Source organism: Poromitra crassiceps (genome assembly GCF_964638095.1).
Source record: "Poromitra crassiceps genome assembly, chromosome: 10".
NCBI lineage: Eukaryota > Metazoa > Chordata > Actinopteri > Beryciformes > Melamphaidae > Poromitra > Poromitra crassiceps.
The window spans coordinates 3,704,881-3,729,643 of NC_139631.1; the positions used below are offsets into that span (position 1 = coordinate 3,704,881).

Sequence of the window (24,763 nt, forward strand, 5' to 3'; positions counted from 1 at the left end):
ATGTGTATGTGTAGTTTCAGGATGTGCTTTTTAGTCAAAGCTTTCCTGCTAGTGCTGCACTTCTACGTCTTTTCTCCTGCGTGGGTTCTTGTGGGCACTGTCAAAGTTGAGTTGAGAGCAAAACGTTGCTCTCCTGTATGCACTCGGAGATGCCTTGTGAAATATGAGCCGTCGGCAAACTCCTTCCCGCAGTAGACACAGCTGTAAGGCTTCTCGCCTGTGTGAACTCTCATGTGCGTTTTCAAATGCTGAGCAAGGCGGAATCTCTTGCTGCAGTAGACACAGCTGTATGGTTTCTCACCTGTGTGAACTCTTATGTGCCTTTTCAAATCCCCACTTAGGCTGAATCTTTTCCCACAGGTGTTGCAACCATGTGGCTTCTCACCTGTGTGGATGATAAAATGCTGGTCAAGTATTGATTGACAGGTGAATCCTTTTCCACAAACTCTGCATCTGAATGGCTTTTCACTAGCATGGGTTCTCCTGTGATGTTGTAACATTGATAAGTAAAGAAACTCTGCACTACAAATGTTGCACTTGTACAGTTTCTTGTTTGGTGTCGGCTCAGTACTCCTAGTTGATCCTGTGGTCCCACAGCTGGATGTGTTGTAAGCTTGGCTCTCAGCTACATGAAGGTTGTGAGAGAGGAGCTGGCCAGATTCAGATGAGATGTTGGCCAGAGGTTCTTTCTCTGCTACACTCTGAGTTTGGTAAGGATCCGCATCCAGAGACTGATGTTCGCTGTGGTCACTTCCATCATAAGCTGGAGTCAACTTAAAGATATCCGCCTCCTCCCACAGTAAAGGCTGCTCTCCCTCCTGACTGGTGCAGAGTTCCAGCTGTTCCTCTTTAATCTGTGGAGGCTCTGGGTCCTCTTGATCCAGACTGAAGTTCCTCTGCTGGTTACAGTGCTGCTGGTCCAGGAGAACCTCCTCCTTAACGACAGATGACTGTGGGGGGTCTGAAAGAGGGGAGTAGAAAGTAAATACTGTTATTATAGTGATAGGAACAATAGGGACTTGATCAAATATAAACTGTATTTTAACTATTAGAATTTTTTTCCTTCTGAGTCCTGGGAGTCTGTAGTCAGCTGAGCGCTGCCAATCAGAAGGAGCCATGTATTAACACAAAACAGTCAAATCCTTGCACGCGGCTCACTAGCCAAGGATGAAGTATTACAGTCAATTTCTCAACTCTAACAAATCTGGCTACTTTGTAAACCTCCCTGTAAGTCATTTCCTATTTTTGGTCCATCTGGTCTCATTGTGTAATAAAGCTTGTATAACCTCAACAGTGTAATGCACAATCAAGTGATAGATTTGTTCCCCAGGACAACTTGGACATTCAGAATATGCATGCTGCAATGATGTCACACGAATGTACAAATTGTTATATGAGCATAAAGACAAAAGAGAAAAAACCAAAACGGAAATTGAATCTCACAGAAATGTATTTAAATCACACAGAGAACAATAATAAAGGTTTTTGGCAATTTGGCAATTTTTCACCCAAGGCTTAGTGATCATGGGGAAAAACAACATTATAACTTGCACACATCAAAAACTATTTACATTTTTCACACAAAAAAAGTGTTAATTTTTTCACCCAATAAGATATTAGTTCCTTGATCTCTTCCTCGTACTCTACTAATAGTTTTTACAAACACTTCTTATATTTCCTCAGCAGCCACAGTTTGTCACTTGTTGACGAATGTCCTCAAACTGTAGACTTTCCACTGAAGAAGACACAGGATTTCCACTGAAGAAGACAATGGATACTTAATGGACATCAGTTCTAGGTACAACAACATTTTCCTCACAAATAGCAAAGCTGGAATCACTAAAATCGGTCATCATACATTTTGTCAACTCAGGATTGTCTTATTCAACTATGAGTGCATTCCCATAACGAGGGTCGGGTCACATGATGGACAAATCCAGAGCAGAAACGATTAAAGTATTTATCCTTGTGGGAAATAAGTTCGCTGCGGCATAAAAAATGAACAGGATTCAGCGAAGAAAAGGAAAGAGAATATAAACACAACTACAATAAAATAAAATAAAAATAAGAAGAAACTGGTATGGGACCTCTGTTGCCCATCACCCCCCCTCACAGACCCCTTCCCTGTCTCTCTCCACTGTACTGAGTAACAGAAGCACAACTGCCATTAAGTGAGCACTAACCCACTAACCCTGCTTCATGAGACACAGGCCCCAGGTCATAAAACAATTACAGGGCATAAAACAATACAGGTCAGAAAACAATACAGATCATAAAGCAATACCATGGAGAAAATAACTGCAACTTCAAATAAGAGACTCTTTAAGCACTGGTACTCTGTGCAACTTGAGTATGGACAGTCATGTGTGTCTTCAGGTTTGATCTTCTGGTGAACCCTTTTCCACAGAAACTGCATCTGTACAGCTTTTCCCCTGTATGGGTGCTCATATGTCGTTGCAGGGTTTGGCTTTGAGTGAAAGACTTCCAGCAAGTATTGCACTTATACGGCTTTGCTCCTGCGTGGATTCTGGTGTGCACTGTCAGAGTTGAGCTGAGAGCAAAACTTTTCCCGCACAAAAGACACTTATAAGGTTTCTCCCCTGTATGCACTCGGAGATGCTTTGTGAGATACGAGCGGTCTGCAAACTCCTTCCCGCAGTAGAGACAGCAGTAAGCTTTCTCGCCTGTGTGAGCTCTCATGTGCTTTTTCAAATTCTCAGTACGGCTGAAGTTTTTCCCACAGGTGTTGCAAGTGTGTGGCTTCTCACCTGTGTGGATTCTAACATGCTGCCCACGGTTCCACTGACTGCCTCTGAAAGGGTTTCCCCCCATGTGGGATCTCATGTGATGTTCTAACATTGAGAAGTAAAGAAACTCTTCACTACAACTGCCACACTTGTAGGGTTTCTTGTTTGGTGTCGGCTCAGTACTCCAAGTTGATCCAGAGCTGGATGTGTTGTAAGCTTGGCTCTCAGCTACATGAAGGTTGTGAGAGAGGAGCTGGCGGTCACGGTCTGGTTCTGATACAGCAGAGCCCTGTTTGTCACGTTCAGATGAGATGTTGGCTAGAGGCTCTTTCTCTGCTACGCTCTGAGTTTGGTAAAGATCTGAATGCAGAGACTGATGTTCACTGTGGTCATTTCCATCATAAGCTGGAGTCAACTTAAAGATATCGGCCTCCTCCCACGGTAAAGGCTGCTCTCCCTCCTGACCGGTGCAGAGTTCCTCCCGTTCCTCTTTAATCCGTGGAGGTTCTAGGTTCTCTTGACTCAGACTGAAGTTCCTCTGCTGGTTACAGTGCTGCCTCTCCAGGAGAACCTCCTCCTTAAAGACAGGTGGCTGATTGGGGTCTGAATGGGGGAGGAGAGAGTAAATACTGTTATTATAGTAATAGAACCAGTAGGGACTTCTGAGAGATTTCTCTGGTAATAAACGGTGCCGTGACAGACAGGGCCCAGAAGATAATCAGGGATCCCAGCCACTCAGGCAATGGTCTTATCACCCAGCTACCATCAGGTAGATGCTACCCCTGGGAGCGCCGCCCAGACAGAAGGGCAAAGCATAGTAGACTTGAACAACAAGTAGACTTGTAAACAGTTACTTCCCGGAGGTGGTATGGTTCTTAAATGAATAGCACAACTGCACCTTATTGTTATTGATTTGCATTTTACTTATTTTATTTTATACCTCTTACAACCTTTGCACTGTGCCGACATGTTCAATGTATCCATGTCTTATCGTGTTTTTATGTTTTCTTATGCGTTTCTAGTGTTTTTTATACCATGTGGAAACTTGATGAGCGAGTCCGGAAGTAGCACTTGGGTTCGTCGGGGGAAAGGTCTATGGGGATTTAACATGGGGACTTTGCTTAAATGCATAAAATAAGGTCTGTGGTTAACCAAGTTTTATGAAACTGCGGCCTTTGTGTCAGCACGATAATCTTCACAAAGGAGGACCACTTTTATGACTTTTGAAAATGCTTCAACTCACTACATTAATGCAGGAAATGCAACGGCATAACGACAGAGGGAAAAAGATGAGACTGTTGAGAATATCAACATGTTCCTCAGATATATAAAATGCGTATGGAAAGCTCTATATGGCTAAGATGACAATATATTTTACTTTACATCCACCTCCATGGCATCCGCCATTTTGTGAAAACGTCACAAGACACGTCGCAATTCTTGAGCTCAAAGCTTTCAGAAAAATTCCACTTAACATGTCGTGAATAGAATACCACATGAAGGGGAAACACGACCTGACTTGAACGGCCCATAAGTAGGAAGAAGAGGACAAGTGAGTTAAGAGGAAAAGTTAGTTTCTCCAGAGTCTCTAGTCTACCCTAGAAATCGAGCGCTTGCTAGTTAAGAAAATATGACATTATTTATCCTTGTGGGAAATAAGGTTGCTGCAGCATCAAAAAGTAACAGGATTCAGCTAAGAAAAGATAACAGAAAATAAGCACAAATTAGAATGATAAAAATAAAAATATAACGGATATATGCGGGAACTCTGAAGTTAAATTCAATACCTTTTAAGACCTTACGACAGGGGTGTAAATCACAAGTTTCATCACAATACGATATTATCAGAGGTGGAAAGTACTCAAGTACAATAAACAGTCTCTCTCTCTTGCTCCTCTGTGTGTGTGTGTGTGTGTGTGTGTGTCAAACGCAGAGACCAGTGGAGAAGTCCCCCCCTCCTCCCCTTTCTGTGTGTGCGTGCCGCAGACAACCCCTCCTCCCCTGTAACTGTGTGAGCATTGTGCCACTGGTTTGTACTACAGAGGTACCTTCCTCCAGACAAAGCCTTGTGGCTGGTTCCCGTCCAGCAAAATAATATATAATAATAATAATAATAAAACAAGTGAGCACTCACCCACTAATCCTGCTTCACATGTAGACAAGACACAGGGCCAAGGTCATAAAACAATACAGATCATAAAACAATACCATGGAGAAAAAAAAATGAAACTTCAAATAAGAGACTTTTTTTAAGCACTGGTACTCTGAGCAACTTGAGTATGGACAGTCATGTGTGTCTTCAGGTTTGAACTCCTGGTGAACCCTTTCCCACAGACACTGCATCTGTGAAGCTTTTCCCCTGTATGGGTGCTCATGTGTTGTTGCAGGGTTTGGCTTTGAGTGAAAGACTTCTCGCAAGTGCTGCACTTATACGGCTTTGCTCCTGCGTGGATTCTGGTGTGCACTGTCAGAGTTGAGCTGAGAGCAAAACTTTTCCCGCACAAAAGACACTTATAAGGTTTCTCCCCTGTATGCACTCGGAGATGCTTTGTGAGATATGAGTGGTCTGCAAACTCCTTCCCGCAGTAGAGACAGCAGTACGCTCTCTCACCTGTGTGAACTCTCATGTGCTTTTTCAAATTCTCAGTACGGCTGAAGTTTTTCCCACAGGTGTTGCAAGTGTGTGGCTTCTCACCTGTGTGGATTCTAACATGCTGGTCACGGTTCCACTGACAAGTGAATCCTTCTCCGCAGATTCTGCATCTGAAAGGCTTTTCCCCTGTGTGGGATCTCATGTGAGTTTGTAACTTTGATAAGTAAGGAAACGCTTTACTACAACTACCACACTTGTACAGTTTCGGCTCAGTACTCCCAGTTGCTCCTGCGTTATTAGACTCACAGCTGGATGTGTTGTAAGCTTGGCTCTCAGCTACAGGCCAGTTGGGAGAGAGGATCTGACAGTCACTGTCTGGTTCTGATACTGCAGAGCCCTCTCTGTCAGATTCAGATGATATGTTGGCTAGAGGCTCTTTCTCTGCTACACTCTGAGTTTGGTAAGGATCTGAATGCAGAGACTGATGTTCACTGTGGTCACCTCCATCACAAGCAGGAGTCAACTTAAAGATATCAGCCTCCTCCCACAGTAAAGGCTGCTCTCTCTGCTGACTGGTGCAGAGTTCCTCCTGTTCCTCTTTAATCTGTGGAGGCTCTGGGTCCTCTTGACTCAGACTGAAGTTCCTCTGCTGGTTACAGTTCTGCTGGTCGAGGAGAACATCCTCTTTAATGACAGATGGTTGTGGGGGGTCTGAAGACGGGAGGACAAAGTAGACACTCTTATTAAAGTGATAGGAACAGTAGGGAATTGATAAGATATAAACAGTACAGTATTTTAACTATGAGGATTTTTTCCACACTCCCGGGAGTCTGTAGTCAGCTGAGCTCCGCCAATCAGAAGTAGTTGTATATTAACACAAAAGAAAATCCTTGCACCCTGCTCACCAGCCAAGAACAGAGAATTACAGTCGATTTCCATTCTAAGTTGGTGAATAAATATGCTAACGTTAGTCAGTTGTGTCTTAAGCCATGTGTACAGCCAGATACCTTAATATAGATATTATTACAAGGTCTCTGGTAATATATGTAATGGTATATAATGGTCTTATAAGTTCTTATAATACATCCATGTGTACAGCCAGCAGAAACTCAGCAGCAACTCTTCCGGGTATTAACTGACATGCCGGATATAATCACAGGGTGGCGCTGTTGACTAACCAGTTACAACACCCTGTAACAATTTCTCAATTGAATTAAATCGGACTGTTTTTGGTGAAATCATTGCATAATATTATCATGAACGACCAATCCCAATCCTTGTTTCAACAAGAACAACGTAGCCTACAAGGAATAGTGTGATTTCACCAACCTGTTCTGTGTGGCTTTATCTCAGGCCTCAAGACATCCAGCAGCCTGCGCTGACGGTCGATCTCTTCCTCGTACACTACTATCGTTTTTACAAACACTCCTAATATCTCCTCAGCAGCCGCAGTTAGTCGCTCGTTGACGAACGTCCTCAAATTCTGGACTGTAGACATTTCCACTGAAGATAGACTTAATCAGACCAGACCAGACAACTAGCGGTTAGCTAACGTGAGCTACAAGCCCGAACAAGCAGTGTTTACTTCCGCCGGACGGTAGAAAGGGTTCCACTCGGCCTGCTGCTGTCACCTCTGTTGTGTGTGGATGTTGTCCTACAGTACTGGCTTCATACTCATATATTGTCCGATGTGCACTGGAGCTGAGCTGATTATGACAATTTTGGGAATGGGGGAGGTGGATCAGTCAAGTTTTCACCGCACGTAGGACTAAAAGTGAAAGTGGAACGCTTTCAAGTAACGCTAGTGTGTTACAATATGTAGAGTCCGGCGGAAGTAAACACGGCTAATTAGCTCGAAAAGCTAGTTAGCTTTAGTTGCTTGTACACTGTCTCACGTCTACTTCAGTGGACATGTCTACAGTTCAGAGTTTGAGGACGTTCGTCAACGAGCGACTAACTGCGGCTGCTGAGGAAATATTAGGAGTGTTTGTAAAAACTATAGTAGAGTACGAGGAAGAGATCGACCGTCAGCGCAGGCTGCTGGATAGCGTTTTGAGGCCTGAGATAAAGCTACAGAGAACAGGTTGGTAAGACCAAACTGTAATATACTAACGTTCTTCTAAAACTGTTCCAAAGCAATGCATCATTTGAGAAATCTACTGTATTTGTCAGTTTATAATACTCTTTATAATACTGATAGTATTTACTTTGTCCTTCAGACACCCCACAGCCACCTGTCTTTAAGGAGGAGGTTCTCCTTGACCAGCAGCACTGTAACCAGCAGAGGAACTTCAGTCTGGGTGAAGAGGACCCAGAACCTCCACAGATTAAACAGGAACAGGAGGAACTCTGCACCAGTCAGGAGGGAGAACAGCCTTTACTGTGGGAGGAGGCTGATATCTTTAAGTTGACTCCTGTTTATGATGGAAGTGACCACAGTGAACATCAATCTCTATATTCAGATCCTTACCAAACTCAGAGTGTAACAGAGAAAGAGCCTCTAGCCAACATCTCATCTGAATCTGACAGAGTGGGCTCTGCAGTATCAGAACCAGACAGTGACTGCCAGCTCCTCTCTCACAACTGTCATGCAGCTGAGAGTCAAGCTTACAACACATCCAGTTGTGGGAACACAGGATCACATAGGAGTACTGAGCCGAAAGTATACAAGTGTGGCAGTTGTAGTAAAGAGTTTCCTTACATGTCACGCTTAAAGATTCACATGAGAGCCCACACTGGGGAAAAGCCTTTCAAATGCAGAATCTGCGGAAAAGGATTCATCTATCAATCAAAACATGACCAGCATTTTCGAATCCACACAGGCGAGAAGCCGCATGCTTGCAACAGCTGTGGGAAAAGATTCCTCCGTGCTCCAGAATTAAAAAGTCACATGAGAGTTCACACAGGCGAGAAACCTTACAGCTGTGTCTACTGCGGGAGGAACTTTTCCCAAACTTCAGCTCTCATAAAGCATATGCGAGTGCATACAGGGGAGAAACCTTATAAATGTCTTTTGTGTGGGAAAAGTTTTTCTGTCGGCTACAATTTAAAAGTGCACACCAGAACTCACACAGGGGAAAAGCCACATAAGTGCAGCATTTGCGGGAAAACTTTCTGTCAAAAAACAAACCTGACGGAACACATGAGGAGCCATACAGGGGAGAGGCCATTAAGATGTAGTGTCTGTGGACAAGGGTTCAACAACAGGTCAAACCTGAGGAGGCACATGACTGTCCATACTTGAGTTGCACAGAGTAGCAGTGCTTTATGGAAATGGTACAAAACATTTCCCAGAATCGGTCCTTTTATTACCAGCGTTGGCTGGTATTTTCACTGTGTGTGTGTGTGTGTGTGTGTGTGTACACCAGTGTTAAAAATGTGTCACAGTTTAGTTCTTCCATAATCTATAAACTTGTGTAGTGTTTCATGCTATATTTAACATTGGCAGCTTGAATAAAATGTTCAATCTCAAACTTAATCTATTGTGAAAATGTGTTTATTTCATCTATCTTAAACTCATGCTCCACATGGCATTAGATAATAATGTGTTCTATTCTCATCACCATGCTGTTTTGTGTGAATTTATGTGAATGTGCTGATAGCTGGATTAGAAACTCCTGGGCTAGGGAAAATTGCAGTAGCTGGGGAGAGGAACTAGTTAGGAAGGTCGTAGACTTTAGAGAGTCAGGGTTCGAGGGGTGGGTAGGGGGAATGGTTTTGTTGCCTAAAATGCCATAAGCCTGAGTGCCCACACACTGGACAGACATGGATGTAGACTGCTGACTTGTTGGTGGAGGCATACATCCGCGATGTGGTATTTCTAGTTTACAGGGAATGTTTTAAACATACAGATGTAGCCATTGCGGAAATGAAACAATTTATTGCATACTTGCAAAACTCCTGCTCTGCTCTGGCTCCATGCCAAAGAGGAATTGTGTGTGGGAGCGGGGGGATCCAACAGTATTGGACATTAAGAGGATGTAGATGTATGGGTAATGTGTGGGATATGAGAGGTTGTATTTGGCATGTTTTTATTTATTTTTTAATCTATGAGCCACTAAAATAAAGGCTTTTTAATTAATTGGTAGTCCTTCCTGGTAGTGATTCTTCCCATGAGAGTGCCTGGATTATGCTTGTTTCCATTAAGAGGATGTACTTGGGGTTGAGAGGCAGTACAGATTTGTTTTAGAGTTTATACAATTTAGAGCAGTGTCGGCAGTGGTGGAAATGGGGGGAACGCCTGGGAACGGTTATGGGAACAGAGTTCCCAGAGTAAATGTTGAGAACGAGAGGGGCAACGGCATTCCTCCTCAGGTTCCCCTTAAACATGTCTTACAATGCAGTGGAGAGCAGAGCAGTGGAGGGGGGGGGGGGGGGGGGGGGGGGGCAGCATGAAAGGAGCAGAGAATAGTATGAGAACATGTATTTGGAAGCTGAATAAGCAGCGTCAATGTCAATGTGTCATCAAGTCTGTCATGAATAAAATCAAGGGGAAATAAACAGTAGCTCTCTGCAATTTTATTTAAGGAACTTTTCTAAGAGATGTCTATGTAGCTCTAATGGTAATGAGTAAAATCAATAAGAAAACAGAGTGAAGCATTCAGCTCGATTTTAACAGAAATAATACCATATAAAACTGCACTCTTATTAAAAAAAGATTGCATTTTCATCATGTCCAGCCCTGACGACAGACTGCAACAAACCTTTTAAGGGCCATTAGTTCAAAAAAGCAGTTTTCCTGCTGAGCCAGCAGTTACAAATTGCTGGTCCTGTTTCACCAAGCAGGTTTAACAGCCAGGGTATCTTTGTGATTGTCTCACCTAGCAGGTTTAACAGCCAGGGTATCTTTGTGATTGTCTCACCTAGCAGGTTTAACAGCCAGGGTATCTCCTGTCTCACCCAGCAGCTTTAACAGCCAGGGTATCTTCCAACTCACCAAGCAGCTTTAACAGCCAGGGTATCTCCTGTCTCACCAAGCAGCTTTAACAGCCAGGGTATCTCCTGTCTCACCAAGCAGCTTTAACAGCCAGGGTATCTCCTGTCTCACCAAGCAGCTTTAACAGCCAGGGTATCTTTGTGATTGCTGGCGATACAAAACCACTGGCAATACTGAATACCTGGTCACACCAAATTGGTCATCAACCCACTCTGCCAACCCAGGATTTTCTAATCCAGCTATGAGCATATTCACATAAATTCACACAGAACAGCATGGTTATGAGAACACAGCACATGCTGTCTAACGTCATGTGGAGCATGAGTTTGATAGATGATGATTTCTGTGTGTAAAACAAACAAACAAAAGATCAAGTTTGAGATTGAACATTTTATTCAAGCTGTCAATGTTAAATATAACATGGAACACTACACAAGTTTATACATGATTGAAGAAGTAAACTGTGACACATTTTAAACACTGGTACTCTGTGCAACAGTAACCTCTTCCCTGTATATATTTGGCCTTGTATCAATATAGCATGATATGGCTCACATATGCAAAATCTTGTTAAATCTGAACTAAATGGTACTATGTTGTGTGATATCAAACAAAATACAAGTATTCAAATACTATTACTATACTACTATACTATATACTATTCAGTAAATTTTACTGTCACAAATCACGATATCCAAAAATCACCATACTGTCTCATGATACTGTATGATTCCACTGAAAGACGATAAACGATAGTGAATTATTGCCCAGCACTATAACAAGGTGTCACTTAGGATTGGATTTCCCCCCACAAATTCTGACTTCTCAAGTGTGAATTCTGAGTAGTCTGGGGCCAAAACCCTCATTCTGAGTCATCCTGTGGGAAACAAAGCATGTCATCCAGCGTATGATGCCAGGAACGGCTCCAAAAAAAACATTCTGCTCTGAAAACAGGGCGTCATAGTAATGTACATAAATGTGATGCGCGTTATCTAGCTATGTAGCTACAAAAATAAAATGAACTATCACCATATAAAACCATCCTTCTATGGGGGACAATACACAAATAAAATGAACACCATAGAAAACAATCCTATGGGGGACAAAGCGGAAAGACATTCCCTGTAGTAATGGGTACCAGGCTCTCTCTCCTTTGAGAGAGCCTGGTGACATGAGGTTAATTCTGAGTGAATGCTTTCCCACAAGTGTCAACTGAAAGGGCTTTCAGCACTGTGGGTTCTCAAGTGAGCTCTTAAGTTTGTCAAGAAAGAAAACTCTTTACTGCAACTGAAAACTCTTTACTGCACCTGCACTTTGTGGATTTCTTGTTTGGTTTAACTGCTCGAAACTGGGCTGTACTCACTTCCATGTCCAATGTCTTGCCTTATGCAAGCTTTCAGCATTAAAGGATTCCCACCATCCACTGCTCTCCTTCCCACCACTCTCCTTTATGTATTCACATCACATCATAGGAAGATAACAGCCTGTCAACAATACACATTATGATTGTATAAAAGAGAAAAATAATTAAGTAAAATACAAAAGAAGAAGAAATGAAATAAGAAGAGAAATGTAAATAATAGTAACTAAATAATACATATATTTAATAAATAGCTAATGTCTGAATGGCTTTCTGGTTTTTAACCCATTAATCCTGCTTCATGAGTGAGACACAGGCCCCAGGTCTTCAAACGAGACCATGGAGAAAAAACTGAAACGTTAAACACATCATCACACCAGCCACAACACCAATGTGGGACAGAGGCATAAAGTAAGGGGCGCAGTGTGTGTGTGTGTGTGTGTGTGGGGGGGGGGGGGGGGCGGGCTGCCCCCTTGCTCGGATCACACCCATTTTTGTACTCTGTCTTCATTTTGATGTCAACTACACGCTTGTTTGTTGACATATAAACCTGGCAAAGTAACAAAACCCCCCCCCACACACACAAGGTGAAAATACCAGCCAATGCTGGTAATAAGATAACCGATTCTGGAAAATGTTTTGTACCATTTCCTATATAAAGCACTGCAACACTTTTTAAGCACTGCTACTCTGTGCAACTCTGGTATGGTCATGTGCCTCCTCAGCTTTGACCCATTTGTTGAACCCTTGTCCTTGTGACACTACATCTTAATGGCCTCTCCCCTGTGGCCCCTCATGTGTTCCGTCAGGTTGGTTCTTTGACAGAAAGTTCCCCCGCAAGTTCTACACTTATATTATGGCTTGCCCCACTGTGTGGGTTCTGGTGTGCACTTTCAAATTGTAGCCGACAGAAAAACTTTTCCCGCACAAAAGACATTTATAAGGTTTCTCCCCTGTATGCACTCGCAGGTGCTTTATGAGAGATGAAGTTTGGGCAAAGTTCCTCCCGCAGTAGATACAGCTGTAAGGTTTCTCGCCTGTGTGAACTCTCACATGATTTTTCAAATGGTGAGCATGCTTGAACGTTTTCCCACAAGAGTCACATTTGAAAGGCTTTTCACCAGTGTGGGTTCTCATGTGACTCTTTAAGTGTGACATGCAAGGAAACCCTTTACTACAACTGCCACACTTGTACAGTTTCTTGTGTAGTTTTGGCTCAGCACTCCTAGTTGATCCTGCGTTCCCACAGCTGGATGTGTTGTAAGCTTGGCTCTCAGCTACATGATAGTTGTGAGAGAGAAGCTGGTGGTCACTGTCTGGTTCTGATACTGCAGAGACCTCCCTGTTAGATTCAGATGCTGGAGGCTCTAACCAATCTCTCATCACATCTGCTACACTCTGAGTTTGGTAAGGATCTGCATGCAGAGACTGATGTTCTGTGTGGTCGCTTCCATCATAATCTGGAGTCAATTTAAAGATATCAGCCTCCTCCCACAGTAAAGGCTGCTCTCCCTCCTGACTGGTGCAGAGTTCCTCCTGTTCCTGTTTAATCTGTGGTGGCTCTGGGTCCTCTTGACCCAGACTGAAGTTCCTCTGCTGGTTACAGTGCTGCTGGTCAATGAGAACCTCCTCAAAGACAGATGGCTCTGGGGGGTCTGAAGGGGAAAAAATAAAATAAAAATACTATTAGTATTATTATAATGTTATGAAGAAGGTACACATGAACAATTAACAAATACGTGTAAATCTGTATTTTCGCCATTATGATTTCAGTTCCGTTTAGGCTCCTGTAGTCAGCCACGCCAAATGTAGCGGTTAGCAGTGTAGCGTTAACTCAAGAGAGTAGCGTTACATTCCTGTTTAACTGAACGGGGACTCACCAGCAAACTGACAATTACAGTCGATTTCTCAAATGATTCAAATCGTGATGCTTTGGAACAATTTTAGAATAACGTTAGTAGTATATTACATTCTGGTCGTACCAAGACTACCAACCTGTTCTGTGTAGCTTTATCTCAGGCTTCAAAACGATATCTAGCAGCCTGCGCTGACGGTCGATCTCTTCCTCGTATTCTACTATAGTTTTTACAAACACTCCTAATATTTCCTCAGCAGCCGCAGTTAGTCGCTCGTTGACGAACGTCCTCAAACTCTGGACTGTAGACATTTCCACTGATAGACGAGATACAATACCAATGTACAAGCAACGCAGCTAAAGCTAAGCTACTCTTTCAGCTAAGCTAATTAGCTTCCGCACAATCACGTGATCATTGTTTACTTCCGCCGGACTCTAAAATGAAAGGACAAGGAAAAAATGTAGTGTGAAATCAGTAAAATCCGGACGGGTATGCATTTGGTATATTTTATTTATTAACCGTGGAACAAATATTTTTCCTCGTGAAAGATGATTACTCTGCAGCTACAATAAACAATTATGTGAAAAATAAATTAAGTTTTAAAAACATCCATTTGTAAGACATTTTAATGGTTTGACAATGCATTTACATGTTCAGAGCAATTATTCTGTTTCCATTGAATGTATTCTCATCATTCAATCAGCTAAAGTGATCAGAATTTGATACCTTATGCACATCAAATCAGTCAATTAGGTTAAATCACAAAGTATGACTTTGTGGTAGTCTAGCACAAAAGCACAAATCAAATGCTCTTCTTTCTAGTGCAATAAGATTGTCAAAACTTAATGGTGAGATAGGATATTTTGTGATGTCATTAATTTCCAAAGCAAACAGTGAAAAAACAAAAGAACAAGGTGCATGATGGACAGGCTGATAACAGATTGCATAATGGATCTTTCACCACCAGTACTGCCATTTCTATGCAAGAGGAAACACATTTCAAGTCCAGGAAAAAAGTGACTGCAATTTCCTAAGTCTCACATAATCACAGATAATTCTTTGTAAAATCTAGTTGATATTCTAGGCACATCGGTACATCACCCTCCACATCCTCCAGGTGTGTTCACACACAGACATCAGGGTTCATATTCATATTGTGGGATCTTCTCTTCTTTGAGTATGCAGTGAAGTGCATGTTTTGTTATGTCAGTCTCACTTAGGGATGAAACGATAACTGGTTTTAATAACAGTGATAAAATTCCTTATAACCGTAAATAATGTCCACCCTCAACCAAAGCCGGCAACCGTCTCCGAGATGCAGACACGCAGCCTTGGAGAAATGATTTCAGTGAGTGTATCAATCCTTTTTGGGTCAGTTTTTTCAATATAAAACTTGGTGAAATGATTTCTGTGAGTGTATTAGTATTTTTTGAAACATTTTCAGCACATTTTAACAATACCGTGATCATTTTGGTCACTGTAACCGTGATGTGAAATTTTCATATCGTTTCATCTCTAGTCTCATTCTGATTGGTTTGTTACCAGTAAGTCAGTGGTTCTCAACCTTTTGTTCGGCCTACTCATGACTGCTTGTTGCAAGTGTAAACTGACAGGAGGGTGAATGAACTCTGACAACAAATGCCCACTACTTTCACTTCTCAAACCATTTTACATAATTAGTGGAAGAATCCTAGAAGCTACAAATACTCACAAGAAAAATAAATTCATAATCCATAATTCATCACAAACATTATAAACATGATTACGATGTGTATCCTGACCCCCAGGTTGAGACCCACTGAGGTAGAGCACCTTGGATTGCTCTTTTTACACATTCACAAGTCCATGCTATAGTATGCTGCTGACATGTCAAGTACAGTATGTCCTTCTCGGCTGGTGATCAGCATGAGTGGGTTCCTTTAGGCACAGAAGGCTTCGCCACTGTCAACTTCTTTCATCTTCATCAGTTTGTTCTGTACATTCACTGGCCAAGCACAGAGAGCTCAACTGCTCCTCAAAGTTCAGAAATTCATGGTTGCATTCATTCTCCAACATTTTCTTCCAAACTTTTACTGGAACAGAAGATAGAGAAAACAAGTACATGAGTATTTGATTTGTATAGAAATCAGGTCTGCTCACCTTTTTCCCCATTATGACTCAAAGTGGATTGGTGATAGCAATGAAGAATCACCTGAACTCACCTGGTCAGTCTAATTAATACAAACAGCATGTCACCCGGCTAACGTTTTGTCCACTCACTGTATATTTGTTTAAGTCCAATTTGAACTCAACCAACGTGAGCACTTTTCCAAGGCAGGTGCTGTGAGCAGTAACTTACTGTACTCTGGCTCTTCTGGTTCTGGCTGGATGGTATCGGGCTCGGCCTCCTGGGTCAGGCTCAGGCTGCTGAATGGCTGCTCCTTCAGATTCTTCTCCTCCAGCTCCTCAACCTGGCTTGTCAGCTCCAGGTTCTCCACCATCACCTCATAGGCTCTCCGGGCCTCTGATGACAACTCCATCATCTTGTGATAACAGTCCTGTGGTAAGAAAGACAAAATACTCGTGTTATCTTCTTACTACTAGGGTTGGGTATAGTTTGGATCTTAATCATTCTGATTCTGATCGTGCTTATCGATTCCAGTTCTTAAGGATTCACGATTCAGATGCTTTGAGGGGAGGGGTCAAAACACACAGGTCACATGCTTATTTCACAGATTCGTTTTTGTAACCTTTACACAAGTGATATTCATATTCACAATACGCTCATTCTTTTTTCATTCACTGACATAGAATAATCATGTGCAAACTGTTCATTATTACCTTATGCACAATCTCTGCATTTGTATTTGTTTGTAGATATCTTCCAATTTACATTTGACATTATCCACAGTTAGTATTATGCAGGGTCCTAGACAGAAACTTCTTCTTCGTTGGTTTTACTGGCAGACTACAAACTAAAGGTGCATGCAGTGGCTGCTACCACGGACACGGTAAATGAAACTAGCACGAGTGAAATTTGTTTAGGAACAGATAAGCGGAAATCAAAATTAGAAATTCGTAATGATTCCTTTGAAATTAGAATTTTGGAAGCGGTTCTAATTTGGAACCAGTTCTCAATGGCCAACCCTACTGTACAGTATATCTTACATGGTCACACATCCTTTTTTAGTTTGGGGAGGAGAATATATACTAATGCTCCAGCAAGAAATATGGGGCATTTCAAAATGAATCTCCGTCAGCACAAGTGTCTGTCAGCTATACCGCCATTGAGTTGTTACACCACATGGACTTTACCTGTGCACCATCATAGTTGAAGATGCCCACCAGGCTGACAGGCACTGCCTTGTTGACGCAGCGGCCCAAAGCCTTCCTGGAGAGAGCAAAGACGAACGGCACTCCTTGCTCCCGACACGTGTCGATGATGGTGTGCAGGGCCTCGTCCAGGCCACCTGGGGGAGCCAGCAAGGGGCGTTTACATTGACACCAGTATCACAGTGCAATCAATTCAACTCAATCAGGAAAAGTTTCATGATGCTTTTGAACAAAATGATTGTTATCGATAGCTAGATGGTGGAACTTCAGTGCTATTTTGTCAAGTAGCTAGCTGGCTATTCTCTGACAAGACTATGAGTAACCTCATTAATAATACATACTGTTGACCAATCAGAGCATTCATTAAAACCTGGATTAAAACATTCTCCTTTCTTTTGCCCTGAAAGCCAGCAACATTTTTATTTTATTTTCTTCATTACTGATTCTGTTTACGACCAGAGGAAAAGGGCAAATTTCTGCTGACAGTTATAATAATTTTGCCAACTCATTAAACCATTGAGAAATGCAATTCTCATTGCAATGGAGCTTTAAGGCTACCATAGTGCATATTGAATAGTGCATAGCAAGTGGGTATTTGTATAGTCGGCAGCTCCAAGGAGTGAATCTGTAACTGTTTGAGTGTGAAGCTAACCTGACTCTGCCAGGCAGCACGGTCAGTTAACTTTACTCAGATAATAGCCAACTTTAGGGATACAGAGATGTGTGTACTGGGATATCCATGTCATGAGCAGGATGCTTCTACTGAATAAACCATTAACTGAGATGTAATTCAGGGTGCCGTGTAAATACACTAAAGGCCTTGGAAATCATTTCTAAAACTGAATTCAACATTTCTACTGGAAGCATTATCATACGGCACACAATGATTAACAACCACTGAAAAGGTAGGATAAACATATTATTTCCATAAAATGAGTTTGTGAAAACTGCCTATGATGTCATGCACATCAACAGGCTTAGAAAAGGGGACGTACCTTTGGACTGGATGCGCTCACAGTTGGGTGAGATGACGACGCATTTGACCTTCCTGAGTTTGAGGTGCTTGAGGACCTCTCGGAGGCCCATCACAAGCCGTCTCTTCATGCGGGCCTTCATGGGGTCCTTCTGGTACAGGCGGTCCTGGAAACGAACCAGCTCTTTCAGCAGAGTTGTCACACAGTCGTCCACGTCTTTGTTCAGCACCTGGCTGCAGTACCTGGCACATACAGAGAAATACAATGCAATTTACGAGACTTTAGTAGAATTTAGTAAAGATGGCAGACGAGATGGATTTCGTGTATTTTGTGAGACAAACCATTTTCTTGTTCCTCTAGTAAATGTAGACAACTAGGCAGCAAGTGTTACATGTGATTAGTTATGCAATGAAGGGCATACGCATATACAGTATATACACATATATATATATAGTCAGTCTTACTCTCTGAACTTCCTGGTGTGGATTTTGGGTCTATTGGTGGGGGGAGGCGGTGCCTGGGTGCTTTGTTGGTCTCCAGCCTCCTGGTTGTCCTCGTCTTCATCACCCTCTCTTTCTGCTTGGCTTGTCTCATGGTCCAGTGGCTGATCCTCAAGTCCCACTGTGGGGCTGGAGATCTCATCTGAAGTTACAGAAGCACAAATATTTAGCCCTGAACAAAGCTAGTCTTCACTGGTAAAATTGACAATTGCTGACAACTGTGAATTTCGATTGCTAACAGCTGGCGATTACTGTGCATGCATGACAAATGTCTGGTTTGAGGTTTTAACAAGTCAGCCCTCACCTGTAGCAATGGTGTCACATTGCTCTTCTGTTGCCATGTCATTAGCAGGGTTGGACTCTATTCCGGGGACCAGCTCTCTCTCCCCCAGCAAACGGTTCCGTTTCCTCTCCTCCCTTTCTTTCAGAATGACCTGAGGATCGGGAAGAAATAGACCGTGAATGACAGATCTGTAACCCTGAAGGATGTCACACACACACACACAATGCAGTGCATCTGGATTTGTTGCAGAGTAAAAGTAAAGCCATTATGAAGTGGACTCACCCTCTTAAGGGGAGTGGGTTTCTTGGCTTTGGGCACCTCCCTCTGCTTGCCCTTCTTCACCAAGGGGCTGGTGGAGTCCAGAGGGTTGTGTGCAATCTTATCCTGTTGCCAGGGAGGCTTCTTCTGGACTGATGGCTGCTTTTGGCTGACTGGTAATGCTCCACCAACTACAAAGAAGTAATACATGAAGATCAGTAGGTTTGACTTAAGTGTGTGTGGGAGTGTTTGAGGCTATGAGGCTGGGGAAGGAAATTCTCTTCACAGGAATCGCTTTCCCCCACGTTATCATTTTCAATGGAAAGGCTGAGCTGTAATGTGTTCCCGATAGTGAGGGAGATTAGTGTGTTATCAGTGTCCAAAAGCATTGAGTCTGAGAAGTAAAACAATTCTGAAATGAACTCTTCAATAGAAACAATGCCTGCCACAAACATCTGTCTAGCACAGTGACAGGGGTGCCCAAATTCTTTCCCATTAAGGGCCAAAACTCAATCTGGGCGGAGGGCCGAGGGCCAGAAATAAATGTTGTGGAATTACATTAAAATGTATTGTGTTTTATAGAAAATTAACATTCTAAATCTAAAATAACATTTCAATATAGAGCGAAGCTCTTAGGGGGGCCCCCATTCCAAAAAAAAAAAGTTTTTAATTAAGGCCGGCGGCGATTTTTTTTGTGCCTTTTTTGCATGTTTGAATCTGTTTTAGCCATATTTAGTGGAATATCTCATTTTAAACACACCAATGTTATTGTCTATTGATTGAATTGCTCTCACACTCAGGCCTGGCCTGGCATGGCATGCAAAAAAAAAAAAAAAAGTTTTTGCATTTTTCCCCCCAAATCCGTGGCGGGCCAAAACAAACAGAGCGCGGGTCAAACTTGGCCCGCGGGCCCCAAATTGGGCACCACTGGTCTAGCATTACTGGCGAGAAAAGATGCCCAGTGGACAGTCTTGCCAAGATGCCTGTTGTCCTTTTTTTTTTACCTGAGAGGATGACTGGCTTGGCGTCCTGCTTGGATTTCTGAGATTGTTGCTTCTTTTCTAGGACGGCCAGCATGTTGCCAATGTCCAGCTGGACAGGAGCCTTGCTCTTCTTCCCAGAGACCTTCTCGGCTTTCTGGAGATCAGAGGTCAAGAACAGGATCACCTAATCAGGCTAAGCAGACTCAGAGTCAGTATAGCTTCAAAAGTTGATCCATTTTAACATATGAGGGGAAACATGCAAACCTGTCCCTTCTTTGCTGTCTCGATGGGCAGCGGTTTTGCTGCAGGTGCTTTGTCCTTGTTCTGCTCACCGGACTGAGATTCAATGCCTTCTCTTTGGCTCTCCTATGAAAAATTGCAACATATTATTCATAAATGGCTCATTGGCAAATATAAATGAATGGGGAAAAAAAGAAAAAAAGAAATATACCGGTACTGTATATGTATATATATATATATATATATATATATATATATATATATATATATATATAATTTGGTGACGCTGATCCCTGAGGTTGAGATTCATCTTTTCACTTTCCATCCATCCCTTCCCAGGATATCAGCGCACAATGCCAACCATGGCTTTATCTGTGAAGCATTGTGATGGAGAAATAACGGGAGGCTCTGTACCTTGTTGCATAGCTTTGCTGTATTGCTGCTGGTTATCAATCGGACTGTGTCAGCGAAAGGAAGAGCCAAGTCTGGGAACTCCTCTTCATCCTAGGAGGACAGTCAAGAACCCAATCAAAACCACCTCCATTGAGAGGTTTTCAATTTGAAGAATGCAAATACAAAGAGCACATTTGATTTACTTCCAACTTCGGAGGCTCCTGACGAATCGCCAGCTTTTCAGACTCTGCTTCTTCATCTTCACTGGTGCCTTTTGGTTTCTTCTTTTTTTTCCTCCGTTTTTTCTTCTCTGAGGCTCCCTCTTCCTTCTGTGCACACATTTCCTCCTTCTGACGAGAGGCAATATGGAACATGCGAAATACAATGTTAAAACCACAGGGCAGGAAACATTTTTTAAATCTTAGCAAGTCCAGGAAGTTTACCAGACACATTTTTATCTTACCAGCCACACACAAAAGGTACATTTGACTCATGTTTATTTCCCACTGTGAAATTGTATGTAATGTAAAGAGCAAGTAAAACCCCAAAGTGCCTTGAGAGTCTAAAGCACAGATATGTTGGGATGGATCTGCAGCTGACAGCAGTTGTAAGGGCACATACCAGGGTGCTGGTGATTGTCTCTTTTCGGAGCGGTTCCTTTGGAGGCTGAGAGGCGACATTGGCCCAGGAAGTGAGTACCGGATCAGAGCTACCAGTCTGTGACAGCACCGCAGTTGGCTGACCTGTTTACATCAAACTCAATTGTCATTATCCAAAAGTATACAGTGTTCCCTGAAGGTATGTGCTAATTACAGGAAGTGTCACGCTACCTGCTGGGACAGGATTAGCATCACTGGCACTTTGACGGGGGTGTGTTGGGGATCCTCTTCTGTCAGGCAGTGTCTACTCATGGAAATATGATATTAGCAGCACCATGGTCACAATACTCCATCAGCTAACAGCTATTCATGTTACACCTGGACCCCTCTTGAACTAACCTATCTTAAATAAATAAGTGAAACATATTCCTAGTAATGATCAAGACTGTGGTGCAAAGTTGGTTTCACTACTGTTGACAAAATGCACTTCTCTTTGGACAAAAGGTTCCACTAAATTACATAATGTAATGTAATGTAAGCTAACATCCTCAGTATTTGACTACATTTTACATCTCATGTACCCCACCTTGCAGGCAAACACTGGTTTCTGAATTTGAGGACTCGGAGTTGATGGAGTCCGCCCCCAGACATTCTGAGGAACAGGAGCAGGTGATTTGAAACGAGAAGCTAACTCTGGGAAATCGTCCATCTTCACTTCAAATGTGACCGAGTCGGTCTGTGCTGGTTTCGACCTCCCTGAAGAGCTTGGGGCAGATCTGCTGCCTCTCAAACCTGTATGAATGATTACAATTACGGTAGGTTTATGTGTTTCTAACAAGTACTTTTCATTGACTGAAGTGAGAAAAATCAAAGAGGATGTTCAACTGAGAAAGTCAAATTTAGGAAAATAGTATCCTCCATGCAATAAGGTGACAGGGGATCATTCTGGAAAATGTAATCCAATAAAAGGCTCGATTTGACTGGAGTGTGATAATTACCTCTTTTCGGTACATCCAATGATTTCTTGTCCATAATTCTGTCCTGAGGAGAGTTACCACTATACTTCGATGTCTGTGGAAATGCATGAAACTAAATGTTACTAATTTCGTGATCAAAGTTTGTTTTTCTTTCTTTTCTGGGCTCAAACTGGAACCAACCTTTGCTTGCGGATCCCATATGGACCTGTCTCGGTGTGGGTAAGCATCAGTGGTCCCTCTGGCATGACGGCTGTTACTATAGCCATGTTTGCTTGACATGTCTGCTCCTCTGCCTACAGGCACTCCATTGGCAGCTGACGGACTCTGCCTTGAACTCAGACCTGCCCAATTCCTGGGAAGAGATGGTAAGTGTTCATTTCTATGCATGTAAGGCTGCATAGTAAACATTGATGCCTGTGACTCAAATCAATCCATTTCATATTGTTCTGGCCAAGACCATAAAAGCAATCTTGTGAATATGTTCCTACCCCCTTGACCTTTGTTCAGGGACGTAGGGATTTGGCAATCTCAGAGGAGGTGATGATGAGGCTCTAGGTGGCTGCTGAGGCTCCATCCTCTCTCCACTCCGGTATTTAGGGCCAAAGGGCTTGGCAGCAGATGGCAGTTTGCTTTCCTGGGTAAAATAAAGACAGTCTTTCATGAACAGCTTGCTGGATTGCAACCTTTATCAATGGATAAGTTCAACAGCCAACGGTTCCGTGCGGCGCATAATTGCCCGAGTGACATCACTGATGACATCACAATTCTCGAGTGGCATCACTGATGAGGTCACAATTGTGTCATCACTCACTCAGCTCTGAGTGTTCACTCTGAGTGATGACAATAAATGGGCAACAGGTGAGATCGGGAGCGAGGGAGAAGAGAAAGTGGCGAGACAGAATGTAGGGAAATGGTGGAAATCCAGAAGGAGGTATGCAACATAAAGGATGCCAACTGCCATAAAAGACAACAGAAGAAGATGACAAGAAATCGACTGGAGCTAGCGAAACTCCGGTTGAGCGTGCAAAGCTAAACACATGAGTTGACAATGAGTTTGGTCACACACAAAAAGTGCCCCATGCACATCCTCTTCAGTCTCCACCCTAGAATGCTAGCTTTTGATGATGAGTAGATAGGTCAGTGTGGTAGCCTCAACGCGAGACTCATCAGTCATTCTTCCTTCCTTCCCATAGACTGTATAAATAGTTCCTTCCTCATTCAGAAGGAAGAATGACTGATGAGTTTCGCGTTGAGGCTAGGTCAGTGTGGTAGATGCCGAGTTCAGGTGAATTAACGTAAATAATTCACCCAGACCTGCAACACTTGTTTTAATTAAACGCTGGTTGATTCTAGTGCAGCTACAACGTTACATTTATCTCGTAGACAAACATCTTGCTAACGTTGTTGTAACCAAGGCAGGTGAGCTGTCAAAAGTTCAAGTGTTAACGTAAATAAAAACGATGCTAACGTTAGCGACTCTGCTCAAGAAACCAGCTATCGTTAGCAAGCTTTGACACAATCAGGCTAGCGTTACTTTTTGATTTACTTAACCAGTTGAGTTAATGTTTAATCCAAATCCTATCGTAGCTAGGTTAGCGTTAGCTTGCTAGGATTGTACTCAGCTAACGTTACATTAGCTTACCCTACAACAGAAACGTAACGTACCTTGTCCATCTTCAGTTTTTCGATCATACAGCTAAAATTTCACAACTACCCACTTGCATTGTCAGATTGCTTAACTTACTACGCTATGCCAAAAATGTGTTGTTAGCTAAACTACTTGTAACCTGTAGTAGGACAGCAACGTGAAGCTGCCTAGCTTTGAGAACAGCCAGAGACCTTTAATATAGATAGACACCCCAACTTCCAGTCACTTCCTGTATCTGTGCCACGGGAGGTTTCGCCACTACCACGCCCCCTAAGGAGAAGTGGTCAGCCAATAGAGGCAAAGTGACCGCCTACTTCCTGCTTCAGCACTGTACCAGATTTTCATCCGCCATTTAATTTCCCATACACATTTCGTAAAATGCGTATAAAAATAGTTTTACTGGTTCAAACCAAACGGTACAGATATATTTAGAAACAGAGAGATCGCATAACATTTCACAGGGACCAAAATGCAAAACAAAAAATCGGGTTTAAAGAAAATATTTTTTCGATGTTTTTTTAAGTTTTGGTCCGATTGAAATGTTCTATGGTCTCTCCCGATAAGCTGAACCGTTTGGTTCAACGAAGTACAACTGTTTTATAAGCCTTTTACGAAATGTCTATGGGAAAATAAATTGCGGATGAAAATCTCTGGTACAGTGCTGAAGCAGGAAGTGACGTTCCACTTTGCCTCTCATCATTGACAGACAGCCAATCACAAGCCGAGAACCACGCCCACTTAGAAGACCGGAAGAATTCAATTTCTTACGGCGGAGCCTGGAGTGGAGTGTCTGTATTATATTAAAGGTATCTGAAACAGCTGATGTTTACATTGTGTGTGCAACTTGCAGCGAAGAAAACAGAGCGCCACCGTCTGACCTGGCATTGGAAATGTAAACAGTAACAGTAATTTACACAGATTTATGAAAACTTAAATATCTATTTATGTAGGCTATGTTGTAATTTTGAAGTAACAAGGTAAGTATTCATAAAGTATTAATTTGCGAAAACGGACATTGAGTTGAATTGTTTGTTTGTATTCAAACCTTTAATAGCAAAACACAAACCTTTACAAGAAAATAGACTATCAACATTTTGAATGGGA

At 42.5% G+C, this 24,763-nt stretch overlaps 3 protein-coding genes across 4 annotated transcripts; 1 reads left to right on the forward strand and 2 right to left on the reverse strand.

Moving 5' to 3' along the window:
• Positions 1-1,432: 1,432 nt before the first annotated feature.
• On the reverse strand, positions 1,433-6,838 carry LOC310783776 (uncharacterized protein; the record flags this gene model as incomplete). Its single annotated transcript, XM_083644681.1, has 3 exons — positions 1,433-3,350; positions 5,443-6,051; positions 6,670-6,838. The coding sequence occupies 3 exons, from the start codon at positions 6,836-6,838 to the stop codon at positions 2,323-2,325; spliced, it is 1,806 nt and encodes a 601-aa protein (XP_083500807.1). The 3' UTR covers positions 1,433-2,322.
• A 413-nt stretch (positions 6,839-7,251) lies between these two features.
• LOC310783777 (uncharacterized protein) lies at positions 7,252-8,733 on the forward strand (the record flags this gene model as incomplete). Its single annotated transcript, XM_083644682.1, has 2 exons — positions 7,252-7,423; positions 7,560-8,733. The coding sequence occupies 2 exons, from the start codon at positions 7,252-7,254 to the stop codon at positions 8,582-8,584; spliced, it is 1,197 nt and encodes a 398-aa protein (XP_083500808.1). The 3' UTR covers positions 8,585-8,733.
• A 5,284-nt stretch (positions 8,734-14,017) lies between these two features.
• LOC310783390 (uncharacterized protein) lies at positions 14,018-23,798 on the reverse strand. 2 transcript variants are annotated; one of them, XM_083644245.1, is made up of 18 exons: positions 23,677-23,798; positions 22,509-22,645; positions 22,192-22,363; positions 22,033-22,105; positions 21,621-21,826; positions 21,266-21,338; positions 21,057-21,178; positions 20,639-20,785; positions 20,457-20,546; positions 20,067-20,168; positions 19,824-19,956; positions 18,844-19,010; positions 18,583-18,712; positions 18,243-18,420; positions 17,800-18,020; positions 16,787-16,941; positions 15,831-16,029; positions 14,018-15,564 (listed from the first exon to the last, which is right to left on the reverse strand). In XM_083644245.1, exons 1-18 carry the CDS (start codon positions 23,701-23,703, stop codon positions 15,437-15,439), a joined length of 2,460 nt encoding a protein of 819 aa, XP_083500371.1. In that variant the 5' UTR covers positions 23,704-23,798; the 3' UTR covers positions 14,018-15,436. The 2 variants fall into 2 exon arrangements, with proteins under 2 accessions (XP_083500371.1, XP_083500370.1); XM_083644244.1 differs by having other exon boundaries at positions 22,500-22,645.
• Positions 23,799-24,763: the final 965 nt, after the last annotated feature.